At 69.0% G+C, this 21,188-nt stretch overlaps 5 protein-coding genes across 5 annotated transcripts; 4 read left to right on the forward strand and 1 right to left on the reverse strand.

Moving 5' to 3' along the window:
• The first annotated feature begins 178 nt into the window (after nucleotides 1-178).
• PAPR (3'-phosphoadenosine 5'-phosphosulfate reductase) lies at nucleotides 179-2,656 on the forward strand. Its single transcript, XM_005788017.1, has 8 exons — nucleotides 179-213; nucleotides 313-824; nucleotides 894-936; nucleotides 1,005-1,078; nucleotides 1,235-1,319; nucleotides 1,533-1,744; nucleotides 1,895-2,095; nucleotides 2,152-2,656. Exons 2-8 carry the CDS (start codon nucleotides 318-320, stop codon nucleotides 2,377-2,379), a joined length of 1,350 nt encoding a protein of 449 aa, XP_005788074.1. The 5' UTR covers nucleotides 179-213; nucleotides 313-317; the 3' UTR covers nucleotides 2,380-2,656.
• A 101-nt stretch (nucleotides 2,657-2,757) lies between these two features.
• On the reverse strand, nucleotides 2,758-4,586 carry EMIHUDRAFT_467386 (ubiquitin fusion degradation 1 protein). Its single transcript, XM_005788018.1, has 3 exons — nucleotides 3,987-4,586; nucleotides 3,623-3,793; nucleotides 2,758-3,389 (listed from the first exon to the last, which is right to left on the reverse strand). The coding sequence occupies exons 1-3, from the start codon at nucleotides 4,536-4,538 to the stop codon at nucleotides 3,039-3,041; spliced, it is 1,074 nt and encodes a 357-aa protein (XP_005788075.1). The 5' UTR covers nucleotides 4,539-4,586; the 3' UTR covers nucleotides 2,758-3,038.
• Nucleotides 4,587-7,548: 2,962 nt separating this feature from the next.
• Nucleotides 7,549-11,489, forward strand: EMIHUDRAFT_227425 (hypothetical protein; the record flags this gene model as incomplete). Its single annotated transcript, XM_005788019.1, has 3 exons — nucleotides 7,549-7,598; nucleotides 7,709-8,475; nucleotides 8,593-11,489. The coding sequence occupies 3 exons, from the start codon at nucleotides 7,549-7,551 to the stop codon at nucleotides 11,487-11,489; spliced, it is 3,714 nt and encodes a 1,237-aa protein (XP_005788076.1).
• A 3,552-nt stretch (nucleotides 11,490-15,041) lies between these two features.
• On the forward strand, nucleotides 15,042-17,415 carry EMIHUDRAFT_227427 (hypothetical protein; the record flags this gene model as incomplete). The annotated part of the gene is made up of 11 exons (XM_005788020.1): nucleotides 15,042-15,163; nucleotides 15,267-15,417; nucleotides 15,827-15,883; nucleotides 15,963-16,117; nucleotides 16,221-16,260; nucleotides 16,560-16,646; nucleotides 16,711-16,773; nucleotides 16,847-16,887; nucleotides 16,957-16,998; nucleotides 17,065-17,137; nucleotides 17,323-17,415. 11 exons carry the CDS (start codon nucleotides 15,042-15,044, stop codon nucleotides 17,413-17,415), a joined length of 924 nt encoding a protein of 307 aa, XP_005788077.1.
• Nucleotides 17,416-17,493: 78 nt separating this feature from the next.
• On the forward strand, nucleotides 17,494-18,417 carry EMIHUDRAFT_227428 (hypothetical protein; the record flags this gene model as incomplete). The annotated part of the gene is made up of 3 exons (XM_005788021.1): nucleotides 17,494-17,610; nucleotides 18,115-18,240; nucleotides 18,316-18,417. The coding sequence occupies 3 exons, from the start codon at nucleotides 17,494-17,496 to the stop codon at nucleotides 18,415-18,417; spliced, it is 345 nt and encodes a 114-aa protein (XP_005788078.1).
• Between the last annotated feature and the right edge of the window lie 2,771 nt (nucleotides 18,418-21,188).

Here is a 21,188-nt window from a genome sequence, read left to right on the forward strand (position 1 = left end):
TTGCTCCGCGGACGGGCCCCTCCAAACTTCGCGTACGGATCATGTAGTCCCCACAATCGCTGTTGTCCTGGGATCGCTTGTCATGTGAGAAAGTGCCCGGGGTTGTGCGTTTACGTGAGAAAGTGAATCCGGCATTTCTCTTTCTTGAAAAATCGCAGATCGCACGCGTGCCAAATCGCAGGCGCAGGCAGATCGCAAATCGTAGCGCAGATCGCAGGCGTGCGCCCCATCGCTGGCACTCCACCTGCCTCTCCAACTTGCAGCGCAATCCGCCAAGAAGCGTCATTATTCACTGGCCGCTCCCGTCTCTAGGCAGGATGCTCGTCGTCAGCCTCATCTCCACCGCGTACAACGTCGGTGCTGGCCTTCGGGCTGCGCCGCACGCTTCGTCTTCTCGCGCCGCCTCCACTGCCGTCTCGATGGGAATGGACATCTCGGAGCTCATCGACGACGCGAAGAAGTCGCGACTCGAGCACCTTGAGGCGCAGGCCATCCAGTCCCTCAAGGTTGCGGTCGATCAGTTCGAAAAGCCCGTCTTCCCGAACGCGATGATCGTGGGCGACTGCGTCATCACGCACCTGCTGCACAAGATTGACGCGCTCAAGACGGGCAAGGTCAAGATCATGGTGGTCGACACGTTCCACCTGCTCGACGACACGATGCCCTTCCTGGGCAAGGTGGAGGACAAGTACGGCTTTGAGGCGGAGGTGTTTGGACCGGCCGGCCTCGAGTCCAAGCGCAACCTCTCTCCCGAGAACTTTGCCGAGTACGACAAGAAGTACGGCGCCAACCTCTGGAAGGAGGACATCGAGCAGTACGACAAGGCGCGCGCTCCTCCCTCCCTCCCTCCTCCTCCCTCCGGCGCCGCCAGCTCGCGCTCTCTGCCGCTGCAGGTGTGCAAGGTGGAGCCCTTCCAGCGCGGCCTCAAGACGCTCGGCGCCAATCTGCATCGTGATCGGCCAAGACAGCGCCCTGCCCGACCTTCCCTCTGGACCTTCCTGCAGGCGCCGACATCATGATCAACGGCCGCCGCCGCGACCACGGCGCCGAGCGCGCCTACATCGACATCGCCGAGACGGCACAGCCCGCGCCCCGCTCCGCCTCCCGCGCCGCGAGCGCAGCAGCCGCCCCTCGCCAGCAGCCCCTTCTGCGCCGCCGCCGCCCCTCCCCGCCCGCCGCCGCTCTCCCGCCAGCGAAGCGCCTCCTCCTCACGCGCGCGTGAGCCTCGGGGCAGGTGCCCGTCAACGGCGGCCTCGCCAAGCTCAACCCGCTCGCGTACTGGACGCTCGAGGACTGCTTCGACTACGCGGCCGCGAACGGCACGCTCCCGCCCCCCCCTCGGCCGGGCACCCCCTCGGCCGGGCACCTCCTCGGCCCCTCGCGCCCCACTCCTCCCCGAGAGGGGCGTGCAAGCGGCTCGCTCGACCCCGCTCGCCCTCCCGCCCCACACCCTGTCCCCTGCCCCTCACCCTCGCCCCTCACCCTCGCCCTCGCCCCTCCGCCCTCACCCTCGCCCCTCTGCCCCTCCGCAGGAGTGCCGCTCCACCCGTCGGTCGAGCGCGGCTACCCCTCGCAGGGCGACGCAAAGGACACCGTCCCCGTCCCAGACCCAGACGGCCTCTCTGGCGTCCAGGGCGAGGCTGGGTCCGTCAAGTGGGTCGACGGCGTCTGGACGGGCGACAAGGCCATCTGGCTCGACTACGGCTGCGAGCGGCGCGGACGATTCGTCAACCTGCTCAACAAGGCGCGCCGCCTCGCGCCGCCTCGCGCCGCCTCGCGCCGCCTCGCACCGCCTCGCACCGCCTCGCACCGCCTCCCTCCCCCCCGCCGCCCCTCCTCGCCGGCCTCCCCGCCCCGCCTCCCTCACCGCATTCCCGCCCCCGCCCCTCCCAAGGACGGCTCCAAGAAGACGGAGTGCGGCATCCACGTCGCGGGCGCTGAGAAGACGTTTGACCGCGACCTGTGGGACACGTCCAAGGCGGTGCAGACCCTCGCCGCGCCCTCCGACGTCGAGTCGCTGACCGCGTCGGGCAAGGAGGCTGTGGTGGTCGTGTACGCCCCGTGGTGCCAGTTCTGCCAGGCGACGAGGGGGCGCGTGACGCAAGGCTCCCGCCTGCGGCGATTGTCACGCATGCTGTGGGTGCGGAACAGGCGATGGAGGAGGAGTACGACAAGCTCGCCGACGCGTCGGGCCTGCCGGTGTACAAGTTCCGCGGCGACGAGGAGCGCGAGTTCGTCAAGGCCAACCTAAACACGCAGTCCTTCCCGACCATCAACTACATCGACGCGTCCGGCAAGGCCATCAAGTACGAGTCCGAGGACCGCTCCGTCGGCGCGATGGCCGAGTTCGCGAAGAGCGGCGGCAAGGTCGCCGCCTGAGCAGCAGCTGCTCGCCGCGCCCCGCCCTGCCCCGCGCGCGCGGGACAGAGCCCGAGACCCCGGTCCTCGCTGGCGCGCGCGGTGTCGGGCGCAAGAAGAAAGCGCGCTCGCGCGGACGGCGGACCACAATTATAGGCTCGGCCCGCAAACGCCTAATGGTCTCGTTGATGTTTGTACCTCGGTGTTGAACGACCTCTCCATACCCCTGTGTCGGTCTGTGTGATGATTCTGAGTAAGGTGTAAGCGAGTCTCTCAACAAATATTAGCCGGAGTGTGGAGATCTCTCTCTCACATCTCTGTACGGCCGTAAACCACGATGTCGCGCGGCGGAGTTTTTGGAGAGAGATTTGTTGTTTTGGTGGCAGACTCACTCCGCATAATCCATAAAAATCAAGAAACAAAAAATTGAAGCAGCGTGTGGTGATGGCTCAGATCGTTCGACGCACAACAGCCTGGTTGAGTCCTCACTGACACAGTGCCGGTTGATTCTCAGTACGATGGCCGGAGCGTAGTGGCCGATGGCAACTCCCGACTCGCTCCCTCCCCACCACAGCCCATAATCCGTGTCAATACAGGCGGCTTTGCCACTCCTCTCACTCCCCCCTACCCACCCTGGCAAGCCCCAGCGGGACGGAGAGTCCCCCCCCCCCCCAAACCGGTCACCGCAGCTTGTTCCCGCCGGTGAGCTTCGCCCAATAGTCATCCTTCTCCTCGGCGCTGCTCGGCGCGCCCGCAGACGCGTTCAACACCTTCATCCCCGCCATGCCGCTGCCCGCTGCGCCGCCCGCCCCGCCCCCAAGAGTTTGCCCGCCGCTCGGCGCCGCCCCAGAGAGCACCTCCCCCGACGGCCCGATCCGCACGCCCAGCCTCGTCGCCGCCGCCTCGCCGCTCCCGCCTCCGACCGCCTGCCCGCCCTGAGCCGCGGGTGACGCCTTTGCCTTGGGCGGCTTGATCGCCTTGCCGTCGAGCCGGAAGCCGGACCCGGTGAAGGAGGGGGCAGCCTCCTCCTCCTGACGACGCAGGGGGGGGGGGGGGTCCGCCCTACCCCGCGCACGCCGAGCGCCTAGGAGAGGCGAGGGGTTGGCTGCAGCGGGGACGGCCCTCGTGCATCCCGGAGGGGCGGAGGGGCGGAGGGGCGGAGGGGCGGAGGGGCGGAGGGGCGGAGGGGCGGAGGGGCGGAGGGGCGGCGGCGGGGTGCGAGAGGGAGGCTGGCGGCGGGGGAGGGGGCGTTGTCACTGCGCGCCTCGGACGAGTCGCCGTCGAGGACCGGTGCTCCCATCGGCTGCAGCACCGGCGACTTTGAGAGCGGAGAGGCGGAGGGCGGCGTCGGCGTCTTCGCGGGCCTGGGAGGCTCGACGTAGTCTGCGGGGGCCTCGAAGTCAAGCTGCATGTCCGTCTCGATGATGCACACCGCCTGCGAGGCCAGGCGGCGCACGTGGCTTGGCCCGCGCGACCCCTCTGGGGGGGGGAGGCGGGCCGTAGCCCGCCCCTCGCTGGCGAGCCTCGGCGGCGGTGCGTGCCGCCGGCTTGCGCGGTGCCCTGGGCGGGCGGATCGGGTGGGTGGTTGGGCTCCTGGGAGGCGGCTCGGGGGCCGGAGGGGAGGGCGCCTGCGGCTGGCCGGGCGCAAAGTCTCCCCCGTGTCGCTTCACCTCGACGACGCCAATGTCGTACTTCTTTTTGTTGTACAGGATGCGGAAGGTCTGCCCCTTTGTGAGCGCTGAGAAGTTGCGGAGCGACTGCTCGAGCACAACCTTTGGGTTGGAGATCTTGATGAAGTCGGTGAGCTGTGGCTGCAGCTTGACGTACGACCCCTTGTTGAGGTTGACCGACCGCAGCTGGATGATGTCGCCCTCGCTCACGCGCAGGTTCTCCATCATCCAGTACGGCAGGTACGCCATCCCCTCCTGTGCGATGAACTCGAGCACGCCGCAGTGCAGCTTGCGCTCCATGGCGCGCGGGTTGGCGATCTGGAACATCATTGGGTACTGGATCTCCAGCTGCGCCAGCTTCTCGAGGCACGACGGTGGCAGGATGATCTTGTCCGAGTACTCGAGCCGGCTCGCGTCGCGCTGCTGCTCCGCTGCGAGCAGCGAGACGCTGTGGCAGCGGAACGAGTCCTGGAAACCTCGGCTACCGAAGCCGCCCGGAAGGCCAAACATCGACAAGAGCGGGGAGAAAGGGCAGAGGCGCGCGACGAGCAGGGCGCGCAGGGCGGCGTTAGCGAAAAGAATTTAGGGCGCCACGACACAGGAGCTCCCGTGGTAGTGGTAGTGAGAGACTGCTGGTGAGAAGCCGGAGGAAGGTCGCTAGTCGAGAGAGATCGCCAGTGGAATAGGGAGTCCACCGTGCTGCGAGCCTGTCGCTGTGTGGCGTGAATGCTTTAGCATTCTCGCCCGCTCTGCTGAGGGGAGGGGCAGGACGAGCGGTCGCCTGAGGCGCCTATCTCTATCTACCCTCTCTTGTGGTTTGCCAGCGGGGCACGTGGCCAAGGACGACGTTTCAGATCGCGCGTCCGCTTGTTTGCGCACCCGCGTGCTCGTCCACGCCACTGTCCTCCCGCCCCCTTTGATCTCTGTCGCCTGTCGCTGATGTCTGCCATTGAGACGCTTGTGGAAGTGGCGCTTGCCAAGGCCACCAAGGACAGTGCCGTGCATGGCGTGGACAAGGATCAATACCTGTTGTGTTCCTCTGTCGTCAAAGCCGATGTGCGCAATTACCATACCGTCGAGGTGCTGCAGAAGGGACTCGACGAGAGCCAGGCCAAGGCGGCCGCTCTCGCCCTGCTATCGCAGCAATACCCTCAGCTGGCCGCAGGCGGAGGCACCGCCTCGGATGGCCCCGCCGATGCGGCAGAAAAGGTTGTCAAGACACTTGAGCGTTTGTCGTCATCACAGTTGGGTCACCTGGCCGCGGGCTGGGCCACGCAGCTCGGAGAGGCATTCACCAACGCGAGCATTCTTTCGACAGTGGAGGCCGGCTCGCTCGCGGGCCGCACCGGCAGCGGCAAGGTGCCGCTCGAGAGCGGTGAGGAGGCGCAGATGTCTTACACCGTCATCCAAGGACCATCCGAGGGCATGTACGTGCTCGAGGAGAGCGGAGCACAGGGCGAGCCACGACGCTCGGTCATCCTCAACACCACGCTGGTGACCCTCATGCTACAGCCGACGCAGGCACACGTCGTCTCGAACGCGACGCTTGTCAAGATCAACGGCTCGAGCAGTGCTCTGGCTGTTTTCCGCAAGTTGCCCAAGTCAGGCAGCGCCGCCGAAGACCACGTCTCGCTAGAGGAGATTCTCCAGTTAGCAGACGGTCTTCCGGCCGCGGGCGCGGTCTCGCTCTCGGGAGAGGAGCGCGTCAAGACGTTCGCCCGGGCTCTCGAGGCCAAAGTCTCCGGCGGGGAAGGCTCTAGCTGGTTGGCGGCAGTTGGGGACAAGGCGACCTACTCCGTCTTCGAGCTTCGGAGTCAGCTCGAGAGGCTTGGCCCCGACTTCACGCCGGTCGCCGCGCTGCCCGCACCCAAGTCGTGCGCGGAGTTCTTCACGCGCAACATCCGCGGGGAGAACTGGGGCGCCTTCGCCAAAAGGGTCGCCCCTCTGATTGAACCCGATGAGCAGCGGTGCAATTTCATCCGCTCCAGCGAGACGGTCCTTCGCGACGCGATCGAGCGATGGCTGGAAAGTGGGCTCGGCAGCCTCCGAGAGGCTTCCGTTGCGTCGCTCGCCCTTCGCACCGACTGGTCGGTGGACGCAGCGTGCTCGCTGATGTACCAATTTGCGATGGCCAAGGACCAGCAGCGGCTCGCCCCGCCCACTCCGCCACCGGGCGTGCCGCCTCCGATCCTTACGCAGCCGATCATCAAGATCACGACGGGCGGATCGGGTGAGGGCGGCGACGAGGCCCTCTCCGCGGCCGCTGCCGCGCAGAGCTTGACGACCGCGGAGCGCGAGTGCGTCAAGAGGCTCGCCGCATTCGCCGCCATCGAGGACAACAAAGGGGTCGATGAGATCGCCAAGTACATCGACGGCGCGTCGTCAGCAGGCGCGCCCTCCCCGCACATCATGCGCCTAGTGCACGCGACAGACGCTAGCGTAAACAGCCTTGCGTCGTCGTACGTTGCGGACGACGGTTTTGTTGTCGACCTTCGGTCAATTCGCCGGGCCATGCTTCGCCGTCTGGAGTCAATGCACTTTGGCTTCGCGACTGACAAGCAATGGTCAGAGGAGCAGCGCCGCCAAGCAGGACGCATTCGCGTCGGGCGCTTCAGCGAAGTGGACATCGCCTGCCTTTTGGAGGGTCAGCAAGACGGCTTCTCCAAGAAGGCGCCGCTGGCGCACATCAGGTGCCCTGTCAAGCTGCAGATGGCGCTCGGAGTCTTCTTCAGCATCTGGGCAAAGGCACACCTCACCTTCTCCAGCCATATCCTCGCCTTTGGCGCGAATGTGGCCCGCTTTCTCCACCAGACGCGAGAGGACGGAGCCTCGTGGGAGCAGCTCTCGGACTACTGGCGGAAGCTGATGCAGAAGTGCGAGCAGCCCGCGCTCCGCTTCGAGCGCAAGGAGGCACTCGCCCCACTCCAGCCGCCGCTACTCAAGTGGGCGGACGACCGCTCCGTCACACACGTTGCGGAGCTCATGGACGCCGTCAACCGGAGCGAGCGAGAGCGGCTCGCCAAGCTGCTCGAGGAGGCGCGCGCGCCGAAGGAGAGCGCAGAGCTTGCCGAGCTCCGCAAGATGGTCAAGCAGCAAGAGAGCAAGCAGCAGCAGCACGAGGAGCGCCTCGTCGCCGTCAAGAAGCGCTTGGCCGGCGGCGACGGCGGCGGTGGTGGCGGCAAGCACAGCAAGCGCGGCGGCGGCGGTGGCGGCCGCGGCGGCGGCCGCGGCGGCGGAGGCGGCGGCCGTGGCGGCGGAGGCGGCAACCCGCAGAAGCCCGGGGAGACCCAACAGGAGCTCAACGCCCGCCTCGGCCGCAAAGACGGCAAGGACCCGTGCTGGTTCCACCACATCAAGGGCTCCTGCCGTTATGACGCCGCCGAGTGCCGCGGCCATCACGGCTGATGGCCAGCGGCAGCCTCCGACCCGCCCGGCGGCCCATCGACGCCGAGTGTGGTGCCCGAGGCAACCGTGCCAGTGTCGTGCGTGACTGATGTGAGTGATTCGGCTGTGTGTGCGCATGGGTGTGATACGCAGCATGACAGCGGAGGGGAGGGCGGCGGGAGCGATGTGGAGGTGGGTTCTAGTGCGCCCCCGCCGCAATCGCCGCATCCCCGAGACGGACGGAAGTCCGTCGATCGAGATTTGGCAGCAGCTGCTCTGGGCAGCTGCGACACTAGCCCGAGCGCGCCGCGCGGGCTCCTCCTGCACCTGTTCGCGGGCGGGCCGCGGGATGGGAGCTTCGCGCACTTTGCCACCGCGCTCGGCTTTGATGTGATTGAGAGAGACATCATCCTCGACCCCGGCCATAACCTGGTCGACGATGGCGTCTTCGCCGAGGTGATGGAGCTCATTCAGAGCGGCGCGGTCAAGGCGGTGCTTTTGGGCACGCCGTGCGGCACCTTCTCCGTCCTGCGCATCCCGCAGCAGGATGGTCGAGAGGGCCCGCCGCAGCTGCGCGACCGGCTACACCCCATGGGCATGCCCGGCGTGCCGCGCCAAAACCTCAACGAGCTGGCGACCGCAAACGTTCTCGTGCGTAGAACCGTGATCATCGCTCAGGCCATCGCCGACGCGGGCGGCGTCTTCATCATCGAGAACCCGCCCGACAGAGGCGATGGCCCGCTCTACCAGGCCAAGTTTGCATCGCACGCGCCTCTGTGGCTGGTGCCAGAGGTCATCGAGCTCGCCGACCGCACTGGAGCGATCAAGATCACCTTCCCCCAGTGCGCCCTCGGCTCGGACTTTCAGAAGTGGACGACGCTGCTGGTCTCGCCGCAGCTAGTCCCGCAGCTCGTGGACCTCTCGAGGCTCGCGTGCCAGCACCCCGACGGCCACCGTGACGTCGCTGTCGGCGCACGTGCAGCGCGGGCTGCTGCGTACCCTCCGTTGATGAACCGCAGACTGGCCGAGGCGATCTCGGACTGCCTCACGTCGCTCGGCGGCGGTGCTCCGAAGGAGAGCAGCCATCTCGCCGGCGACGCTGCGGGCGAGGCTAGCGAGCCGGCGGGCGAGGATCTCGACGCCCCCGCCGCCGGCCGCGGCTCGCCAGGCATCGTCGCAGATGCTGTCGATTGCCGTCGTAACGATCTGCGTGGCAGCAAAAGGTCGCGCGACGGGATGCGCGACGCGCAGCTGTCTCAGCGCGCGCGACAGCGACTGAAGCGGCGGCAGGCCGCATCCAGTGGTGAGGCAGGCGACGGGCGAGGTCCTGGGTGCAGAACCCGCCCCGACCCTGCCGATCCACCGGAGCGCGACACTGCTGCCGACACCGAGCTACTGCCAGAGGCCGCGCAGGCGCCCGCCATGGCGGTCGGGTCTGCCATGCCCCATGCGGGGCCGCTCGGCGAGGTGGCGGTCGGCCGGCGGTCGGACGAGGGGTCGGTCGACATCACACGCCTCGGCGTGCTCGGCAATCCCTTTCCGATCCGCCCTCTCGTCGCGAGGGGCATGGATGACGAGGTGGCGCGCCGCGCAGTGTGCGACGCGCACAGGCTCTACCTGCGGCGCGTCATGAACAGGCAGGAGGCCGATCTCGCAGAGATAGCAGGCACAGTCGGCGCGCCAGCCGACGGTCAGCCTCTCGTCTATCAACAGCCTCCCGCACCGGAGGCAGTGCGAGGCGAAATCGACCGTCTTGCATTCGTCGTTGCCCGAGGTGGTCGCCTCCTCCTCGGCTGCGTGTGCGCACCCGAGCAGTGCCACGGCGACGCCGTGAAGGAGGCTATCCTCACGGCGGCGATGGAGAAGCGGGTCTGCGCCGAGCCGCGCGGCCCCCCCGCCTCCGGCTCGCTGCGGAGGCTGGTTCCCGAGCAGGAGGACGTTCTCCGAGGTAAGCTGCTGCCCGTCGCCAACGAGCCGCCGTCGACCGACCCCGTCGAGCCGCCCGCCGAAGATCGGACTCCGCCGGCCCCGCTGCGCACCGCGGAGCTCATCCCCGGGCCAGTCATACGGCGGCTGCGGCGGTTCCGCCGGGACGTACGCACGTGCCTGCGGCTGGCGGCCAAAGGCAAGTGGAAGCGAGCGAGGGGCGCTCGACCCGAGGCCGTCTACCTCAGCGAGGAGGAGGCGATCCTTCCGGCGGGCCGAGGTTGGACCTGGCGCCACGATCCCGACGCCGACCTGTGGCACCCGATCACGCCCTCCGCGTGGCCCTCCTCCGAGCCCGTCGGCGAGCTCGACCGCGCCGCCGTCGCCGAGCTCGCCACCGATTACCCGGACCAGGAGATCGTCTCGTACATGTTGCACGGATACCCGGGCCCGCACATTGCGCCGAGATGCCTGCTCGGCCAGCCGCACGTCGGCGCGCTCAAGGAGCACGCCGGCTTTGCCAAATGCGCGGCCAAGGACCGCGCCAAGGGCTGGGTCGAGGCTGGCAGAGAGCTTCCTCCCGTCTGGCCTTACTGCGCCGACCCCTTCAACGTTGTCGAGCGTTATGGCAAGTACCGCATGACCATCGACAAGACGATGACGCTAGTCCCCGGTGTTACCTCGTACAATGACTCGGTCGACCTCGACTCGATCGACCCAGTCGAGTACGCCACCATCCGGGACCTCGCCGAGGCGTCCGCGATACTCGCGACCGCCGGAGTGCCCATCGCGCTCTGGGGCTTCGACCTGGAGGCGTACTTCCGTAAAACCGGCAAGCAGCGGCGCGACGTCTGGATGTCCGGCTTCGTCCACGAGGACGGTTTCGGACTCGACGAGCGGATCCAGTTCGGGCAGCGCGAGGCTCCAGTCCTCATGTCCCGACAGAGCTGCTATCTCGTCTGGGCGATACGTCGCGAGATCGAGCGGCTCGAAGCCAAGTACCCGCCGAGGGATCCCGTGGTCAGGCGCTGGCTCGAGGCGCGGCGTCGGCTCGCTGCCGGCGCCGCGGCGTACCGCGGGGCCGCTCTCTCCTTCATCCTCATGTACGTCGACGACCTGGGCGGCGTCTGCGTTGATGATGACGTCGAGGTTGACGGAGTCGTGTGGCGGCGCAGCCAGCTTTACTATGTGGCCGCCAAGGCTGTGGTCGAGCAGCTCGGCCACTCCATGGCCGACGACAAGCTCAGCCCACCTTCGCGCGAGGGCATGGAGTTTCTCGGCGCGTACCTGCGGATCCTAGATCAGCGCGTCCTGCCCGCCGAGGGCAAGTGCGAGAGGTATGCCGCGGCGACTCGCGCCGTCCTCGATGTGGAGCCGTCCGGAGGCGTCGTGGTCGTGCCGAAGGAGGCGCTGAACTCGCTCACGCACAAGCTGCTGCACGCGGCCTCGTTCATCCCGCTCGGTCGGCAGCATCTGTATCACGTGCGTCGCGCCCTCAAGGCGGAGAACAGGCTCGCCGGCGCGAGGGCGACGCTCGGCAGGGCCGCGCTCGCCGAGCTGCGGTGGCAGCTCGCTCAGCTGGAGCTCCAGGAGCCCGTCGGTGTACCGTTTGCCACGCGGAGCCGCTTCCCGGCGGCGGGATCAGCCGGAGTGCTGACGCCCTACTCGGACGCCTCGAAGGAGGAGGACTCCTCCGAGAGCGGCTTCGGCGCGTGGTGCGTCATCGACGGCACTTTCGTGTACGTCGAGGGTCGCTGGACGCCGGAAGAGTGCAAGCAGCACTCGATCAACGTCCTCGAGCTCGCGGCGATGAACATCGGCACGTTCGCCTTCCTCGACTACGCCGAGGGGCGCGGCTTTGACGTGCAATACGTGCACGAGTTCGTCGACAACGAAGCCGCCGAGTTTGTCGCTGACCGCGGCAAGCCGCGGGCGCCCGCGATGGAGGACCTGCTCGGGAGACGTTACGAAGCCTTTTGGGAGCGTGGCATCTTCGCCGCCGCCTCGCGCATCGCCTCCGTCGATAACGACATCGCTGATGGCCTGTCGAGGGGCGGCGAGAGGCTCGAGGACGCGCTGCGGATCGCCGCCGCGTCGGGCATGCCGACTCTCAAGCTCGAGCCGCAGCCGCGGTGGCGACAGCTGTCGTGAGTCCGTCCCGGGCCGTGTATGGCGCCGCGGGCGGCGGGTGGCTGGTTGCCCCCAGAAACCAGCTCGGGTACCCGTCTCGCCGACGTCGGGCGGGACTGGTACGGCAGTGGAGGCAGGAAGCCGCCCTGCCCGCGCCGACCGGACGGAGTAGTCCGTCGAGCGCGCCGTGGGGCCTGGAGATGCCCCGGAGCCAAGGAGCGTGCTGTCAGGGTCCCTTCAGGGAGCGACTGCACCGTGCTGTCAGGGTCCCCTCCGGGGAGCGACGGTTCGAAGGGCGCTGTCAGGGTCCCCCTCGGGGAGCGACGGCGCCCGACCGTCAGGGTCCCTACGGGGAGCGACGGCTGAAGCGCAAGGGGTACTGTCAGGGTCCCTTTAGGGAGCGACGGTGCCCTACTGTCAGGGTCCCCTCCGGGGAGCGACGGTTCGAAGGGCGCTGTCAGGGTCCCCCTCGGGGAGCGACGGCGCCCGACCGTCAGGGTCCCTACGGGGAGCGACGGCTGAAGCGCAAGGGTACTGTCAGGGTCCCTTCAGGGAGCGACGGTGCCCTACTGTCAGGGTCCCTACGGGGAGCGACGTTCGAAGGGCGCTGTCAGGGTCCCCCTCGGGGAGCGACGGCGCCCGACTGTCAGGGTCCCTACGGGGAGCGACGGTACGCAGCCGCGGCAAAGGGCCTGCGCTGCAGTGGTCGCCACTTCAAATGGACTGGCGGGCAATGGGTGGATGACGAACGGCGGAACAATCCGTGGCATGGTTGCTCGGCCGGGAGCGTCGCTCTGATGAGCAGCGCCTCCCTCTCCCCGTCCTAGTCCCACCACACGCCTCGTGCGCATTGCCACCGGCGACTCGCCGGTCATCCGCATCTCTCTGGCCTTCTCAGGTGAGGAAAGGCCGCCTCAGCCGGATCCCGGGTACGGCTACGCCGCGATGCCGGGCTGCGAGGCGAGCCGAGAGAGCACCACCCCGGTACCTGATCCATCGAGCCAAGCGCCCGCCCTCGCCCCGCACTGGCCGGGGAAGCGGAGTGCGCCGGAGCCGGATCCGCCGCGTTGGCGCGTCGACGAAGCGACGAGGGCAGCCGGGGCTGGCCGCGTCGCCGATCCAGAGAGCGCCCGGCGCGGAGGCAGCGCCGGAGGTGCCGGGCAGGGGGCCGTCTGTGACCCGTTCGTGGGGGGCGCGCCGCTCACTGCCGTCGCCGTCGAACGACCCGGCGACGCAGACGCGCCCAAGGCCGACGCTGCCCCGATGGGGAGCGCGTACCGCGAGCTCGAGACAGCCTCGGAACGGACAAGAGCCGATGGCGCCGTGCTCGCGGATCCGAAGCTTCGCCGGATGAGCGTTCGTTTCGCAGAGGCGATGGCGGTGCCGCCTGGAGACTTCGTGGAGGAGGAGGGCGGCCAGCGCGTCTTCGTGAAAGACGAAATCGCGCCCAGCCGCGCGTTCGCGGCGCTCTCGATCAAGGATCCAGCCGCGCGCGACGCGATCGGCTCGCAGTACCTCGACGACGAGGGTGAGCCGTTCAAGTACTCGTTCGACGCCTCCCTCGAGCCCAGCTCGCACCCGCTGGACGCGGAGAAGCAGCTGGAGCTACGAGGGCTCGACAAGGGGATCGAGCAGGCGCTCGAGGCCGCCACCCGCGATATGAAGGGCGGCGCAACATCCACCGGCGTCAGGGCGTGGCACGCCTTCTGCCGCCACTTTGGCCTCGCGCCGTACCGCCCGTTAGACACTATCGCCACTCTTCCGCGGAAGCTCGCCGAGGAGCGGCTCGTCATGCGCTTTGTCATGTGGCTGGTCGAGTCGAGGGACATTCTCGCCTCGACGGCAGCCAATTACGTAGGCTCGGTGCAAGGATGGCACCTCCGCCGAACGGGAGTCAAGTTGGCAGCCGGGATGAGGCTGGCTCGCGTGGCCGAGATGGTCAAGGGCCTGCGGCGGCTGCGAGGCGACCCCGGCCGACGAGTGCGCCGAGGCGTGTCGCCCGACGTGCTGCGCGCGCAAATGGACGCGATGCTCGATCCGAGGACGGTCGATGGCGCCAACATGCGCGCCGCCCTCTCGCTGGGCTTCCAGGGGCTGCTGCGGGGGGCCGAGTTCACCGTCAGAGGCCGCCAGTGGGACCCCGCCAGGGACATGTCGCGAGCTGACGTCGCTGAGCTCTCCGCGGAGAGAGCGGTCGTCATGATGCTGCCGTGCAAGAACATGCAGCATCTCAACGGCAAGACCGTCCCGCTCGTGGTCGGTGGCGGCGGGCTGTTCATCGACGCCCCAGCTGAGCTGCGCAACCTCCTCACCGTCGACCCGGTGTACGGCGACCGCGCCACGCGCACGCCGCTGTTCCGCCACGCCGATGGCTCCGCCATCACCGAGGCGCAGGTGCGGGACATGATCAAGCGGCTGATGCAGCGCGCCGGTGCGTCGCCCGCCGAGTTCGGCGCCCACTCGCTGCGCATTGGTGGCGCGACGGCGCTCTTCAAAGCGGGCGCCTCCCAGATCGACATCATGACGATGGGGCGGTGGTCGTCCGACTGCTACCGCCTGTACGTCCGCGCCTGCTTCGGTCACGCCGTCGAGTGGTCGAGGAAGGCCGGGTCCACTAGCGTCGACGACGTCGCCGAGGAGTACAAGGAGGTGGACTGTTACTGATGGAGGTGCCTGACACGCGATCGCGTGGGGGGGGACTGCGCCCTGGCCGTTCCGGGCTCACGCGGTGGTCACACCATCCCGGAGAGCGAGGGGTAGGGAGCAGCACCTCCCCCCTCACCACGCATGTCAGGCGCGGCCGCCGCCGAGCGCGGCGGCCGCCCAGGCCTCGTGGCCGATTTGTTTGTCTCGCAAGAGGAGCGCATTTCTCAATTCAACTACCTCCTCTTCTTCGAGACCCTCTCGCGCTATGAAGGCGGGCGAGAGGAGGGAGGGGCCCCTTGCAGAGGTGGCGTGAATGCTTTAGCATTCTCGCCCGCTCTGCTGAGGGGAGGGGCAGGACGAGCGGTCGCCTGAGGCGCCTATCTCTATCCACCCTCTCTTGTGGTTTGCCAGCGGGGCACGTGGCCAAGGACGACGTTTCAGATCGCGCGTCCGCTTGTTTGCGCACCCGCGTGCTCGTCCACGCCACTGTCCTCCCGCCCCCCTTTGATCTCTGTCGCCCCACCCGCCTCTCCCGAGCGACTGAGATTCGAGGTTGGTCTGTTCTGTTATCTGTTGGAGTCTTGCGAGTGTGTCCGTCGTCGTACCCTCCGCCGTCCATGCATGGTGTGTGTGGAGTGCTGTCTGTGGTGTTTTGTGGGGTGTGTGGGGGGGGAGGGGGTAGGGAGCAGCACCTCCCCCCTCACCACGCATGTCAGGCGCGGCCGCCGCCGAGCGCGGCGGCCGCCCAGGCCTCGTGGCCGATTTGTTTGTCTCGCAAGAGGAGCGCATTTCTCAATTCAACTACCTCCTCTTCTTCGAGACCCTCTCGCGCTATGAAGGCGGGCGAGAGGAGGGAGGGGCCCCTTGCAGAGCGGGGACCCAATAACGATCGATTTGTTTGACAGCATGGCGGCTGATCGACCAGGAATGAGAGACGACGACCCGGAGTGCGCCTTCGCCGTTCGCATCGTCAAGCTGGAGCCGGCGCGCACGCCTCCGGTCCAAGGCCTCGACCCGACTCACAGCCCGCTGACCGGCAGGAAGATCCGGTGCGGGCTGTAGTCGTACCTGCGCTTCCGCTGATAGCACACGCTGCCGGCCGCGAATCGCCGCGACGCAGCATGCGACTTAGCGTGCCGCCTCCGGCCGCAGGCACGCGCCGGTCATGCGCGTCTTCGGTTCCACGCCGCGCGGGCAGACGGCGTGCGTGCACATGCACGAGGCGTTCCCGCACCTGCTCGTGCCCGGCCCTCACTGGCTGGCGTCGGCTCCGGACGAGCGGGTGGCGGCGTTTCGCCGGAGGGTGGCGGACAGCCTGGACGCGGCGCTGGCGCACCGCGAGGACGAGCGCGCCGCCGAGCGAGCCGCGCGGGCACAAGCCGCTCAGACGGGCGGCGGCGGCGGCGGCGGAGGCGGCGGAGGCGGAGGCGGCGGGCGGGAGAGGGCGGCACGGACGAGGGCGGTAGCAGCAGCGCCCGCCATCGGCTGTAGGCGCGCCGGCGTTGGCGGAGCGTGAGCGGGCGAGGGTGTTTGACATCGCAGTAGTGTCGAGGACCCCGTTCTACGGCTACCACGCCGAGGCGAGATCTCGCCGAGATACAGCCGAGATGTGGCCTCACGGAGGCCGTTCTACGCGCGCGCCGCCTTCTCGCGGCTCAGTGGAGGCGGATCAATCTCGGCTCATCTCGGCTCATCTCGACGCCCTTCGGCAGGCGCGCCCTTTTTTGCGTGTCGTGCTGGTCGAGACGCAAGCCAGGGGCGTGGACCAGGTGGGGAGGGGGGTGGAGGGGGGGCCGGACCGGCGTCGCCCCGGCAGAATGACGAATCTCTCCACCCCTCGGCAACTAGGTCGTCGAGGCGGCCGACCTCTTTCTCCTCGGCCTCGTGCCGCCGCTGCAGCGGGCGCAGCCGCCGCCGCATCGGTCACCGACCGCCGCGATTCCTTCCCAGGCCACCCACCTGTCCACACACCCGCAGGCGCAGCCGTACGAGTCGCACGTCGGGTACGCGCTCAAGTTCAAGGCCGGCCTGGGGCCCTCGCTGCGGGGAGGGCCCCGTGGATAGCCGCCTCTTCCACCCCCCCCCCCCCCTCTCTCCCGTGAGCAGGTCGACCTCAACCTGCACGGCATGGACTTGCTCCGGCTGGGTGGCGCCTCTCTGCCCGCCCTGAGGCCGGGCCTGCCTCGGGCGACGGCGGCGCGCCCTCTCGCCTCTCCACTCGCCTCGCAGACTGGCGGCGGCGAGGGGAGCGGCGGCAGCGGCGGCGGCGGCGGAGGCGGCAGAGGCGGAGGCGGCGGAGGGGGAGGCGGTGGGAGCGTTGGAGGCGGGAGCGAGAGGCGGCGGAGGGAGACGGGGCTTCGAAGCGTGTGGACGGAGGGGGCGACGCACGGGGCAGAGGAGTCTCGGGTGCCCCTCGGCCAGATCTCGGGGAGGCGTGTGCTGTAGGAGGGGGAGACGCATGGCTTGTGCGTGCGGTACCTCGCGCCGCGGCTGACCTCTTGCGAGCTCGAGCTAGACGCGGCACCGGCGCAGGTCCTGCTTCGAGAGGTGCTGCGCGAGTCGCTCTCGCCCTCTTCACAGCCACAGCTGTGAGCAGGTGCTCAACGCGCGAGACGTGCTGCACGAGCCCCTCTCGTCCGCCCGCGCCGACGTGCAGATGGTGCCGCGCCCCTCCCCGACTTGTGCACTTGTCCGCCGGTGAGCTGCCAAGCCTGTCAAGCGTGGGCCCTCAGGTCTCCTCCCTCTCCAATTTGTGGAGGGACGAGCGCGACAGGTCGGGCAGCGCCACGACTCTGCACACCTCGAGGCCCGCCTCTCCACACACCTCCGCCCCTGCGAGCAGGCGGGCAGCACTCGGGCTTGCCCCGCTGCGCGGCCCCAACGGGTCCCCTCGAGGGCGGCACGCTGGCCGGCGTCCCTCCGTTGTCAACGAGCACGGATGCACTCTTAGGACTCCCGAGGGAGGCACGCCGGCGGCCGAGGCGTCGCTGCGATGTGCTCTTCCTCCCGCACGCAGCGGTGCGGTGCGGGACCAGTTCGAGGCGGACTAGCCTGTAGTTCATTGCTAGTTGTAGTAGCAACAGCGGTGCGATGCGGGTTCGATCGAGCGCCACCTCTTCACACCTGCCTCTTCACACCTACCTCTTCACACTTGCCTCTTCACACCTGCCCGTTTCCTTCACACCTACCTGTTCACACTTGCCTGCAGGTGCTCGAGCAGATCCTCGCCGCCACCGAGGCGGACGAGGAGGAGGGAGCGGCGGGCAACGAGGACGGCGGCGGAGGGTCCGGGGACGGCTAGCGGGCCCCGGAGGGCTCGGCTCTTCTTCCCCGTGTCACGCTGCAATGAAGTGCTGTGTGTTGGTGATCAGGCTGGGCCATGGACGGCCCCCTCTCCCCCGTCGCGTCTGCCGATGCGGCGGGAGGCCCGACCGAGCCGCCGGGAGGGCTCACCCAGCTCATCGACGCCGCGGACACGGCAGAGCTGCAGGCGAAGGTGCAGCAGGCAGGCCGCACTGATCGGTCATCTGGAGCCATCGATGCGTTGCTCATCGACAGGCGTCGCAGCTGTCCCAGCAGTCGGAGCCGCCGCAGCTGTCGCAGCCGCCGCAAGACGGCACCGCCGCGCTTCTGCGGTGTCTGGCTGCCTCTCGGCCAGGACTCGGCTAATCCGCCTCCGCGGCTGAGTCAGGCCTCGACGCGCTCTTGCGGGAGATCAACCAGGAGATGGCGGGGCGCGGAGGAGGAGGCAGGCGGGGAGGCGGCTTCTCTTCACACCGCCCGCCGCCGTGAACAGGAGAACGAGGAGGCGTACGAGGCGGGTGGCCTCTCCTCCCAGCCGCTGCAGCCGTCCCAGTCGCAGCAGTCTTCCCTCGGCGCGGAGGCCGACGCCGCAGGGGCATACGCCGAGGGGGAGGAGGAGGAGGAGGCGGCGGAGGAGGAGGCACTCGATACGGCGCGGCTGTGAGCAGCGTCTCTTCACACCTCCTGCCGTGAGCAGGTGGAGGAGGTGCTCGAGCTCGAGGCGGCGGCGCTCAAGGGGATGCCGCGGCGAGCGCTCGAGGCAGCCGCGGCCGCAGCCAAGGCTTGGAGCGGGCAGCTGCTCTTCACGGCCTCCTTCTGTGAAGTAGGAGCTGCGTTTGCTCCTGCTCCTAGTAAACAGCTGACACCAGTCGATGAGCCCCTGCCCCGGTGTGAGCAGGAGCTGCAGCTGCAGCTGCTCCGGCTCGGAGCAGTCACCTCTGCGGCGGTGACGCGGCTTGGGACGGTGACGGTCGAGGCGAGCCCGTGCCTGCGCTTGTGAATGCCGCCACTTGATCAGTTGCTGTTCACCTATTGAGCTCGCGGTGGCGGTGGAGGCGAGCCCATTAGTTAGTTGCGAATGGCACGAATTGTGATGCAGCCCGGTGGCGGTGCAGGCGCGTCTTCCCGCTCTCGCGCTGCCGCGGCTCGAGGAGCAGGTCCGCGACGGTCCTCGGAGGGTGGTGGTGGCCCGGCTGGACCAGGCAGCTGAGGGAGCCATGAATCGACCCGTAGGTCCCCGCGGCGGTCTTCGGAGGTGGCGGCCGTTTGTCAGTTTAATCAAGGAGCTGTCGACCGCCCCGCTTGACAGGTGCGCGCGGTCCTCGCAGGGGCGGGCGTCTCCACCGGCGCCGATGGCATTCGCCGAGGTGCGACACTGCGCGGGGCAGTCCCCGAGACTGCGCCGCTTCTTCTTCAGGCGTGGCGCCGAGTTTCGAGGAGGAGTTGCAGGCGTCGCAGCTGGCGTCGCAGCAGCTGGCGCAGCGCCTGAGGGGGAGCGAGCCCGCCGGGGAGGGCGGCGGCGGCGCGGGCTGGGAGGGGGAGGGGGCAGGGGAGGGGGAGGGGGCAGGGGAGGGGGAGGGGGCAGGAGAGGGGGAGGGGGAGGGGGAGGGGGAGGGGGCGGGCGTGATTCCGCAGTGGGACGGCGGCGGGGACAGCCCTCAGCGGCCGGACGAGGAGAGGGAGCCGGAGGAGGAGAGGGAGCCCTCCTCCTCCGCCACCAGCGCCGCCGCCACCTCCTCGTTCGCATCCTCGGGGCCTCCGCCCTCGGCAGCGGCGACGGCGGCAGCGGCGACGGCGGCGGCGGCGACGGCGGCAGCGGCGACGGCGGCGGCGGCGACGGCGGTGGCGGCGACGGCGGCAGAGCGCTCCCCCGTTGCTGCTGCCGAGCAGCCAAGCAGCAGCTTGCTCGCGGGTCTACCGCCGGACCTGCCCGCCTTTTGCAGGGAGGCGTACCTCCGGGCGTACCGCCGCGAGTCGGGGAGCGGCAGAGGAGGCGGAGGGGGTGGCGGAGGCGGCGGGCTTGGACTGGGCGGGGATGGGCCTGCGGTGCGGGTGTCGGGCGTGAAGCGAGTGCGCGAGGCGTCCGACACGAAGGAAGGCGGCGGTGAGGCGGAGGGGTCGGCGGAGGGCGTGGCGGAGGGGGGGACGGAGGAGGGGACGTCGATGGATGTGGAGGAGGGTGGAGCGGCGGCGGGAGAAGCCATGGAGGAGGAGGGGGCAGAGGCGGTGGCGGTGGCGGAGGCGGAGGAGGAGGAGGAGGAGGAAGAGGAGGAGTTGGAGGAGGAGGAGATAGAGGTTGGGGTGGACTCGGAGGGCGCGGCATCGGCGGCGGGGGCGGGGGCGGGGGCTGGGGCGGAGGCGGGGGCGGGCCTCTTTGACGAGTTTGCCGACGAGGAGGAGGAGGAGGGCGGTGGCGGGCAGGCGGCCGAGGAGGAGGAGCTGAGCCAAGCAGAGCTGAGCCAACTGCTCGTCGTGCAGCGCCCGCCTCCTCCGCTGTCCGCGACGCCGCCAGGGTCACCGACAGAGCGGTATGCCCCCGCCTCGCACGCCGCCTCGCACGCCGCCACGCCCGAAGGGCTGCCCGGCGGGACGGAGATCCTCCCCGGAGGCACGCTGCTAGACCCGCTGCTCGACCTCCCACGCTTCTTCGCCCCCGCCGACCAACAAGGACCGCTCACCTCGCCGGACCCCGACGGGACAGTGCCAGAGCCTCCACCTCCGCACTTCCCGCAGCCGCCGTCTCCACGCAGCGGCCCTCCGCCATATCTCGAGCCCGCACACGGCGCTCGCTCGTCGCCGCCTCCGCCGCCGCCGCCTCCGCCGCCGCCGCCACTGCCGCCGCCACCGCCTCCGTCGCTCGCGACGTCGCCGCCGGACTACCCCGACCACCCAAGGCCAGCTTCTCCAAAGTACGACGAGCGAGGCAACACGCTAGGAGATTGGACGGACTTCAAGCAGCGAGACGAGTCTGGCTTCAGCGATGAGTCGGACCCGGAGGAGCAGTCGCGGGCTGCGTCGACGGGCGTGCCTGCCATGAGCCACGGCACCGCACCGCCGCGAGCTGGCGAGCCGACGGGGCGAGCAGCGCGAGGCGTGTGAGGAGACGCTGTTCACGCAGCCCATCTGCGAGCAGGCGGTGCCGCGGGGAGGCAGGCAGCGCGAGGGCTCAGCCGTGTGATCTCGAGGGGCTACGGCCCCCTCGCCGCCGGCTGTACGGCGCCGCAGCCTCGGGGAGGCGCGTAGCATGAAGTGCTGCCACTCGCCATGACGGGAGATGTGAATGATCGCAGGTGCTGCGGCCGAAGGAGGCGCCGCCGTCTCGAGCGGCGGTGCAGGAGACTCTCTGGCCTCGGGTGGTGCCCAAGGGCGTTTTCTACTCGAACCGCGCCGACCTCGAGGCGGACGGAGGCAGCTGCAGCGCAACGCGGTCCGGCGGACGGAGTCCGTCGCTGACGAATCACTCGCGACGGAACTTGCTCACTAGGCGCCTCGCGGGCATGCTCCATGGTCACGAATGAATCGGGGAAGAGTCATTGAGTGCCACTAGGCGCCTCGCGGGTCGTGCGGCACCGCGAGCATCGCTTCGGCTCTGCGGGCGCCGCCTGGCCCTGCAGACTCTTCTTTACCAGCGAGCCATCAGCCATCAAGGTTCGTGATGCTTACCAGGCGCCGTTTCGCTCTGCCGCTTCTTCTGCGACGCGCGCGGACGCCCCGACGGCTGCCCCGCCTGCCGGCAGGAGAAGCTCTCTCACTCTCCCCTGAGCCCTCTCT

This window comes from Emiliania huxleyi (genome assembly GCF_000372725.1).
Source record: "Emiliania huxleyi CCMP1516 chromosome Unknown EMIHUscaffold_139, whole genome shotgun sequence".
Classification (NCBI taxonomy): Eukaryota; Haptophyta; order Isochrysidales; family Noelaerhabdaceae; genus Emiliania; species Emiliania huxleyi.

What these genes read in the sequence shown, in the direction of transcription:
- PAPR (XM_005788017.1), top strand. Translation starts at nt 318, where the DNA reads ATGCTCGTCGTCAGCCTCATCTCCACCGCGTACAACGTCGGTGCTGGC. An exon ending in CGACTACGCGGCCGCGAACG is followed by an intron (nt 1,320 to 1,532) that starts GCACGCTCCCGC and finishes GCCCCTCCGCAG; the next exon opens with GAGTGCCGCTCCACCCGTCG. An exon ending in GCCAGGCGACGAGGGGGCGC is followed by an intron (nt 2,096 to 2,151) that starts GTGACGCAAGGC and finishes GGTGCGGAACAG; the next exon opens with GCGATGGAGGAGGAGTACGA.
- EMIHUDRAFT_467386 (XM_005788018.1), bottom strand. Translation starts at nt 4,538, where the DNA reads ATGTTTGGCCTTCCGGGCGGCTTCGGTAGCCGAGGTTTCCAGGACTCG. An exon ending in TTGCGCCCGGCCAGCCGCAG is followed by an intron (nt 3,794 to 3,986) that starts GCGCCCTCCCCT and finishes CTGGCCTCGCAG; the next exon opens with GCGGTGTGCATCATCGAGAC. An exon ending in TCGACGGCGACTCGTCCGAG is followed by an intron (nt 3,390 to 3,622) that starts GCGCGCAGTGAC and finishes CTGCGTCGTCAG; the next exon opens with GAGGAGGAGGCTGCCCCCTC.